The sequence below is a fragment of the Coffea arabica genome, chromosome 7e, assembly GCF_036785885.1.
Source record: "Coffea arabica cultivar ET-39 chromosome 7e, Coffea Arabica ET-39 HiFi, whole genome shotgun sequence".
NCBI classification, from domain to species: domain Eukaryota; kingdom Viridiplantae; phylum Streptophyta; class Magnoliopsida; order Gentianales; family Rubiaceae; genus Coffea; species Coffea arabica.
Genome location: NC_092323.1, coordinates 24,062,287 through 24,071,593, shown reverse-complemented (window position 1 = coordinate 24,071,593; position 9,307 = coordinate 24,062,287). Strand labels below are relative to the sequence as shown.

The following is a 9,307-nucleotide window of genomic DNA, read 5'->3' as shown; positions in this document are numbered from 1 at the left end:
TAGTTGATTATACATTAACCTGACAGACAACGTCGTTCAATGACTTTGTAATGCATAGGTGTAAAAATTGGCAGCATTAGCATTGATCAAGGCACTACAAACCTTGAACACGCTTAAGGTATATAGTTAGGAATAAGGTAATGGTTCCATAAATTCAGCTTCTCTAGATATTGGATTTAAACTTTGATTTTCTTTGCTTCAACCTTAGTTTTTTTGGGATTTAAGAAGTAGAGAGAGAAAAGAAAGAATTTGAACCCAAAAATTTTAATTCTTTGGGACTTAACCTTATCGACTAGATTCAAACCTTCTCGGTAATTGGGTCAACCTTAATTAAGAAACATAAGAAAGAAAAGTACTTATAAGTATTTATAAAAGTTTTAATTAATTTAGTTACTTATCAAATTCAAATTTCAATTTTTAGACTATAAATTTCAGATTTCAATTTTATCAAATACACCCTTAGATTTGTGTCGTGTCTTGTGCATAATTATTAGATATTTTATGTAATTAATAATTAGGTTAAATATTATACATATATACATTTTTTATATTTAATCTATTATGAGGGGAACAGGGTGGGGTATGCTCCCTTGCCCCATTTTAAGGCTAGGGGAAGGGGAAGAACCCCTTAGCCCTATTCCTCCCTCCATGGGGTGGGTACTCGCCCCCGTTGCCCTTCTTGTAAGCAAGTTAATTGCTACTAATCTAGTAAAACTAAATTAGCTAAAAAAAAGGTCATTGAATAAAAAAAATCGATAGTCCAAAGTACAAAAAGTATAATGCATGATTGCAAAAAAAGAAGATAGGAATGTTACAAATGTTATGACGCGACTAAAATTTATAAATCTTTCATTATCATTTCTGCGAGCATCTCTACATTTTTGCGAGTGTTTAACATAATAAGCAATATAATAAGTAATGCTAAGGTTGCTTTCTTGAAATGTGAGGGCATAGTCCCCTGCTTTGGATTGTAATCTTGTGATCTATGAATAAATTCTGGAGTGGCACCCATTCCCAAGATCGGGGTTAGCCAAAAGAAAAAAAAAAAAAAAAGAAAACAATATAAGTAATGAAAGAGGGAATTATATATATGTTTGTAACTTTTGTGTATATGAAGATATTATAATCCGTTGAAAAAAAGGTGGAGATCTTCTCAATTGAAATTTGTGTTTTCTCAGTAAGAAATTGGAAAGAAAAAAACTTTAAAATTGTGAATTTCCCACCCAATGGATGCCTACGACTATTCAATAGAAGAGCACTAAAATTATGATAGGTTCCACCCAATTAGAACTAATTTGCGATCATGCAACAAAATTAAAGATATAGTAACCTGAAATGAAAACGACCACAAAACGACCCATTTTTTCTGCCTTAGTGGATGCGACAAAGGTTTGTTGAAAGGTGGAAAGCATCTTCTTCACAAAATCATTTGTTTATTTGGGCAGCATTATTGTGCTTTGTGCGTAAGAAGCTAAGTGAAGGCGCATCTCGTTTCAGATATTCGTTGACTCACAAATCTGATTGTATCGCAGTAAACAGTTCAAAGATATCCCATGAAAAAATTTGCTTTTTTTTTTTTTTTTTGATAAATTTGTAGAGTTTTAACTATTGGAGCGGAGTAAGCGGCGGTTGTTAGGGAAGTGGCGAAGCTGGTGCCGGTTGCCGGAGCTTCTGCAATCAATTTCCTCAAATAGAGCTGAGTACGGTGCTCATCTACAACAGGTATTTTTAAATTCAAGGAAATTGAAAAAGAAAAAAAAAAGAATAAGTTGATTAATTGTTCCATTTCGTCAGCTGTTTCTATGTTCTATAAGCTGGAAGCAAAAATATAAACAAGGGAATGAAAGAGGTGGAGAACAAGGGAAACATGATTGGCTTTTTATTTATTTCTCAGTTTCTTAGTTTTTGAAATATATTTAGTTTTTGAAAACAGGAAAAAGAACAACAGAAAAAGAATGAAAACATCTGCTACTAATTGCTGTAATTTCAGTCTGCTTTCTTATACTACACGGCCAGGAAACTCATGACCAGTTTCACTCTACTCTTCTTTTCATCAATAACAAGATAGGAACTTTCGCATACTCACCAGCTATTGCCAGAGGTTTCATTTTCTCTAAAGTGAGTGCTGGTTTTTTGTATTTTTTCCCCTTAAATTTATTTTTTTTAAATTGTAGCTTCACCACATAAATGGAATTTCTGCAGATTCAACAGATCACCTGTTGCCACAGTATTCATTCTCTCCAAAGCCAAAGTAAGTGCTGAATTTCTTTTTTCTTTTTTTTTTTCATACATTAGTTTTGGTTGAAATATATATGGCTTCCATGTGTTCTTGACATTTCATACTTGCGTATGATCGCTTCACTTATGCGATTTTCTCTCAACCTCATTGTACGGAAAGAAACCCAAGGAAATTAAGGATGAAATGGGAGGAAATTCCAGCTTTTTTATTTGACTTAGGATTAGATAAATCAATCTTCAGTATGAATACATGTATTGCTAAAATTAGTGAAGCAATTATGTGAGCATATTTCATGTGATATGATATGATGAGTAACTATGAACTTAATATGTTTCTTCACCTCCACAAGATCTATCTTACAAGTATGTTGTTGTCATTTCTTGGTGGATGTAGAAAACAAAAAAAAAAAATTTGATTTAGATGGTCTACTGGATCAAATTATCTCACGCGAAAAAAGAAGTAAATTTGTTAGTCTTGTTATACAACCTTTAGAATTTGTAGAAGTTGCTAAATTAAAAATTTTAAAAAAACCAAAAAAAAAAAAACAACAGAAGCATTAAAACATTAGCACTTACATACATTAGCAATTATGAAACAACTGTCGCCAAAATCCATAAATGAGTTTAGTTATACATTCTTAAACAATAGCCATGAATCATTTTTTTTTCTGATTTTTCTACTGTTTATTTTGACTGCTAATCTAATTGATATTTCTCATTTTGTTCGTTTTTGGTGCTGCCCATATCCATATTTGATTGAAGCTGCAATCATCTTTTTTTCCCCCTTTCACATTTTATAATGTATTGCTAATGGCAATTTGGCCATCTGGAAAAAAATCACTACTTACTTTAAAAAATGGTCGTGGCAAATTACAAAGCCATCAGGCCCTCAGCTGAATGCATCTCTAGTTGTTAATCATTGGTGCTATCTTCCCTCGATAAAGTTTCAAAAGATGAAGGTAAAGTTTTCCAATAGTCCCACCACCCTGCCTCTCAGCTGAATGCATCTCTAATTTTTACTCATTTCTTCGCTAAAATTTCTGGGATTGATTTACTCAATATGCAACATATACTCATATAGTCAGTCAACAAATTTTTGCAAAATTGCTGCAACGTTTGATTGTGCTTCTGAGATCCATTATGAGAAAAACAAATATGTGCTTACTGACATTGCACAACACAACAGGGCTAAAAAACAAATCAAACTATTTAGTACTTGAATTGAGTTCAGTTTGATAAAAATTTGTTCAAGTTTGATGTGCTAACATCAAACCAAATTTGAACAGTATTTTACAGTTGGCAAATATTAAAGCTCAGTTCAAACTTAGCTCGATTAACATAGAACTAAACTTTATAGGTAAAATACTCCAGTTCGATGAAACCTCGACTCGGGTTTGGTTGGACGCTAGAATATTCGATTTAATTAAACTCATTTAGACCCCTAGCATAGCATGCTTGTTCCACGTTAGAGTAACCTGTAATTACATAAGCGTGCAAAGGAAAATTTAAGAGCAAACTACAATGCAGCAATCTGCAAGTCCAAACGTAGTCTTCTATTTGATCCATAGGTCCGCCAAATATAATGGCAGAGGCTCATTTGTATTGTATGGGGTCACCAGCAGCATCGTCGCTGATAAAGTTTCAAGTGAAAGAAGGAAAAGTTTTGAGATATTATCCCTAGAACGCCCCGCCATCTTTCCTCAACACACACGCAAAAAAAGGGAAAATAGAGTCTTGATTTCAAAAAAATAAATAAATGAGAGAGAGAGAGAGAGAGAGAGTGTGTGTGTGTGTGTGTGTGTGTGTGGACAATGACATATTGCTCTTCTCAAATAATAAGAAAGTTGTATATCATAAGAATGATTTAGAAATTTAACATTTGGTATGTGTGTATATGTGTGTGATGTGAAATTAATGGTGATGGGCATTAATTAATACACCTAAATAACATCTAATTTAAGGCTCGTTTAGATATCAAAAAGTACTTCACCTAATAAGCCTTTTAATAAAAGCACTTATTAAGTGTTTAAGTACTTTTAAATATATTGTTTGAATACATAACTCAATAAGTACTTATTGTATTGGATAATGTGTCCTTTGAAAATTTTTCAATGTATTTATCTCTTTGTTTAGTTCATAATATAGGATAACATGATTAAATTTATTGTTTTATTTTTTAAAATGCAATAGTTGTTATAAAAGTTTCAAATTTGAACTTTTGCTAAAAGTGCCCTATAAGTGCTTTTAATACCAAATGCTTCACTTCTAATTTTATGGGATGATATTTACCAAATGCCCAAAAGTACTTTTAATAGCCAAAAGTGTTTTTAAACTAAAAGTACCTCAACCTCAAATGAGCCCTTAGTGCGTGAGTACACACAATTATAATTCATATAGTGCTATATTTAGACACCTTTCCAATTTGATTACACTTTTTTGGAAAACTAGAACGTGAGGCCCCTCTTAATGAGAGCCCACTAGGTATCAATTAGCCAAACCGTACTATTATATATAATTACATGGCTAGAAAACCAGATATATACATAAAAAAAAAAAGTTATAGCACCTTGTAGTTGCTCAATTGATCTTTACCAAATAATGTTGTAGAAAATACTCAAATGTGACAAATTCTCTTATGCTCATACCTCAAGCTCTTCTCTCTCTCTCTCTCTCTCTCTCTCACCTTTTTTTTCCAAGAAGTTTTGTTTTAATAGTTAATATTAAGACTCCAAAACACAGAAGTCCTATGTTTCAATCCCCCTTTCCCTTCTCACTTCTTAAATCCCACCCGTCTCCTACTTTTTTTTTTTTAAAAAAAAGCTCTCCTATTTTTTGTCATCCCAATTTTCTAGTTGTTTCCTCGCGTTGTCCACTAGGCAACAAATATGGTCATTTATGGTTTTTTCACTTCAATTCCACATTTTAATTTGCTATTTTACTTTTCATTTTTTCCTTTTCGTAAGCACATTTCTATCCTTAATATAACTATTAAAACTCCTATTTGTGTTTCATGGACTGACACGAGTGTACTTGCCATAGTCTAGATTATTGTGACAAATGAATAAAGAGTATCTCTCAAAATGCAGCATAAATTTAAATGAATTATTGTAAAAAAGAATTATGATATTGATGTGAAAAAAAGGATGCTAATTCAAGCATAAACAAAGAAAGAATAGTCCAGGAATACACATATTTCCATTTTCACATACACATTAAAGACGGAAACAATATACATATAAGTTGCGAGGCTTTATAAGACCAATCACCAATGTTATAACAAGAATAATATTTTGCTTCTACCTATAATATGACACTAATCATGGTTAATCTGAAATCATCTGGGAAATCACTATTTTAAGAAAATGGTTAGTAATGTTATGTACTTATCCATTAAGTTCCAAGCAAAAGCCAACAGCTTCTTGGGCTTAACAGTTTAGGGGTGGGAGGTCAAGAGTTCAACCCTTACCTCCTACCATATACTTGCCACTTAATTGTAGCTGTCACTTTCAAGTGACTTTCTCTAATGGGATTTTCCGTTGGCTCTCCCTCCATCTAGACTAGGTTAGAATATGTTATACAAGTGTTATCATTAGGACCAAAAAAAAAAAAAAAGGTTTTTACATATGCAGGGAGGATCCTATTGAAAAAAAAAATTATGGACTGATTAGAGACTAGTAAAGGTCATGTATATTGCATTCTCATGTAATGTTAGATTTTGAACACTTTCTTAAGTATTTCCTCAATTTAAAATTTTATTCCTAAAAGCTTATTGACATTGTTCTTTAGTTTCCGAAAGTGCTTCTAGAAAAGCTTCCTTACAATCATAACAATCATGTTGAATAAGAAACTGATATGCTATTCTACTTTAGTTTCCAAATGTATTTCCAAAGAAGTTTCTAAAACTTTTCTCCAAACAATTTATTTTCGCACTATTGCTCAAGAAAATTAAGGAAATCTTCATATTTGTTTATGCAATTAATTGACTGCTTAAAGAAATTTGTAAAACTTCTTTCCATACTATTGCTCAGGAAACTTAAGGAGATCTCCGTATTTGTTTATGCATTTAATTGACTACCAATGTAATCTCTGAAACTTCTTTCCGAACATTTACTTTCCACACTTCGCCTAAGGAAATTAAGAAAATTTCCTTCAATAGAATTTATATTTCTAAGCTAAAAACTCATTGTTAGGGTTTCATAAATAGTCTTAACAACATAAGAAAGGATATTCATATTTGGAAGTAGAACAAAGATATTGAAATCTATAGCGAGCGTATTTTCGGAATAGAAATCTAACACACCAATTCTGTATTGCAAACTTGCCCTTATAGAGTATAGATATAGAAGGATAGATGTATTCCAATTCATGGAACTTTCTGTTCATCGATATTGTATGTTAAAAGAATAACTGATTTTAATTGAAGAAAATTGTGTAATGGCAGCCGTGGATCATGCAAAATGTCCTTTTTTAGTTTAGCAAATAAACTCAAGATCTTTATTTGAAAAGACTTAAATGAAAATCAGGTCGATTGGATTTTGACCTCTGGTGCCCATTTGCTTCCGACTTATTCTAGTATTTACTTTGAACCCCAAGCCGGCTAATCTCATTGATGTTTAATATGGTTTTATTCATTTTTTGTCCTGTACATTGATTGAATATTGTAGTGCTGCAGATTGATTGGCAATAATATGATTGCTAATGGCAATTTGCCCATCTTAAAATGCAGTATACTCTTTGAATTGCTCGTTCAATTTTCTTCAGTTTTTCCACCAAAAAGCAGTAAAGAAAATCACTACTAACTTTAAAAAGGTTGTGGTAAAAGGTATTTGTTGCGAATTTGCAACTTATAAAAGCCTTCAGTCCCTTAGTTGTATACAACCCTAATTTTTTAAAAATTTGTTAATCAATATTTCTGAGAATGATTAACTTAATATGCATCATATCCTCGTATAGTAATTCCGACAAAAAACAAGAACCACCGCCCCCCCCCCCCGGGGGACACACACAGAGACATAGAGAAAAAAGAAAACAGAGAGTCTCGACTCTTGACAGCAACGTGTGACTATCATTGTTGGATCATAAGAAAGTTGTAGATCTTGAATATCAATAGCTAAACAGAAAAAAATCTGATATCAAAGTGAAAAGCAGGTACCATGATGAAAATCTCCTCGGGTAGTAGCACTAGTTGCTTCGATTCTGCTTTAGATCATCTGGACTGGATAAACAAGACGGTCAAGTTTCGGCTCTATTTTGATATCTGGAAACTGAAGATGGGGATAAGCCTATTGAAAACCTTTGATCTCTATATTAGAAGATGTAGGAGGAGGAGGAGCAATCAGCTTGTGTGCTTGGAATACGATAAGGAGGAAAATGGTGATGCTAAATCTGACAGTTTGAGACTTAGCAGTATTTCATTCAGGATTCAAGATCTGGTTAGGGGGATAACACATGGACTTGACTCTGCCTTTTTTAGATATATTCAGTCTAGTGCATCAGATCATAGTGACATCAAACCTGAGCTCGCCAGATTCGAGGAAAATATGTGGTTGTTTTTTGATTCAGATATCAAGGAATTCAACATTATCAGTTTGTTGCTCTACCACACGCTGGGAGATTTACAACTTGTTATGGATTTCATTGATTCCATTTCAGAGAATCTGAGGCATCTTTGCAGTGAAAATTACAATGCTGATGTAGGTCTGAAATTTGTAATGCGAACCCTTCAAAAGAAGCTAATGCACTTGAAGAGTTTCATTCACTTTGCGACACTACAAGGTGTTGAGGGTGTACAATTAAAAGATCTGTTGGTTCACATTGAAGCTGTGGCTGTCAATGCTGCAACCCTAATCTGCAGATCTTGGTTTCAAAGACATGATGAACAAGTGTGCAATGAGATGGAATCTGAAATTTCTCAACTGATACACAAGAAGATTGATCCTGTTGATCCCCAAGTCCGAGAAACTTATATCCATGTCTTGGTAGCTTCCAAGTTATCAAGATCATCCTATACTTTAGCTATGAAGGAGAATAAGCATTTAGTGGCTGAATTTATTGATTATCTCCTGCATAGTCTGATGGAGCTATTACAATCTTATACCCGTTTCCTGGTTCCAGTGAAGGATCAAATGCTAAAACTTCATGAGGGAGTAAGATTCCTGATCATCCTTCTTAGCCGGCAGCAGGAGAAGTTCGATGAGCTAAATGATGAGATGAAGAATCTCATTGGAGTTGTGGTCTCTGATGCAGGGATAGTGATTTTCTCCCTTTCTGCCAATGAAATGAAAGATGACTTGCTCAAGGAAACAGATCTGATGCTTTCACATTTGCTTGAAGTGTTCAAGTTGATCATTGTAGAAGTTGGACACATTTATCCACTACCATCTTCATCACTTAGTTTCCCTAGGACTAACGAGCTCGGCTGTCTTGATTTTCTTCTAGAAGCTCTCAAGGAACTAGCAAGTTCTACTGCTGATTCAATTGATTTCCCAAATGATCAAATATGCACTATCCTAGAAGATCTTGTATTCTTACGATCTTTCCTAGGAAATGTTGTGGAGCAGCGTAACCAGAATGGAAAACTCCAAGAACTTTGGAGTCGTGTCGTGAAGGTTGCATACAGTGTAGAATTAGAAATTGACTCTGCACTGCTTGATGATAGACACGTACATTGTTTGGATGCTGTTGCTCAAGATATCAAGCTCATGAAGATTGAGGCTGAAGAGATCTGTGATAGCATAAGATATGATGGTGAAACCCTGAGAGGTGCCAAGACTAACATTCACATGCCAACACAAGTTACTGCTTCAACATTTAATGAAGCTTTGGTAGGACGTAAAGATGAGGTAGAAAGTATAATTGATAGACTTATGAGAGGATCAAGCCAGTTAGATGTTGTTGCTGTTGTGGGTATGCCTGGGCTTGGTAAGACCACATTAGCCAGTAAAGTTTACAGTGATCGTTCAATAAAGTTCCACTTCCACATTCGTGCTTGGTGTACTGTTTCTCAAGTATATAGCAAGAACAATTTGTTACTACAGATTCTGTGTTATTGATTCTAGGAGTTCTGATC

The 9,307-nt window shown here is 33.7% G+C and overlaps 1 protein-coding gene across 3 annotated transcripts; it reads left to right on the top strand.

The window, feature by feature from the left end:
- Positions 1–1,366: 1,366 nt before the first annotated feature.
- LOC113700758 (putative late blight resistance protein homolog R1B-13) lies at positions 1,367–9,290 on the top strand. Of its 3 annotated transcripts, none has more exons than XM_072059467.1 (4): positions 1,367–1,722; positions 2,069–2,118; positions 2,203–2,251; positions 7,387–9,290. In XM_072059467.1, the coding sequence occupies exon 4, from the start codon at positions 7,392–7,394 to the stop codon at positions 9,288–9,290; it is 1,899 nt and encodes a 632-aa protein (XP_071915568.1). In that variant the 5' UTR covers positions 1,367–1,722; positions 2,069–2,118; positions 2,203–2,251; positions 7,387–7,391. The 3 variants fall into 3 exon arrangements, with proteins under 3 accessions (XP_071915568.1, XP_071915567.1, XP_071915566.1); XM_072059466.1 differs by having other exon boundaries at positions 2,065–2,118; XM_072059465.1 differs by having other exon boundaries at positions 1,991–2,118.
- The last annotated feature ends 17 nt before the right edge of the window (positions 9,291–9,307 follow it).

Bases quoted from the DNA above. Each gene is read 5' to 3' on its own strand.
- LOC113700758 (XM_072059467.1), top strand. From the start codon at position 7,392: ATGATGAAAATCTCCTCGGGTAGTAGCACTAGTTGCTTCGATTCTGCT.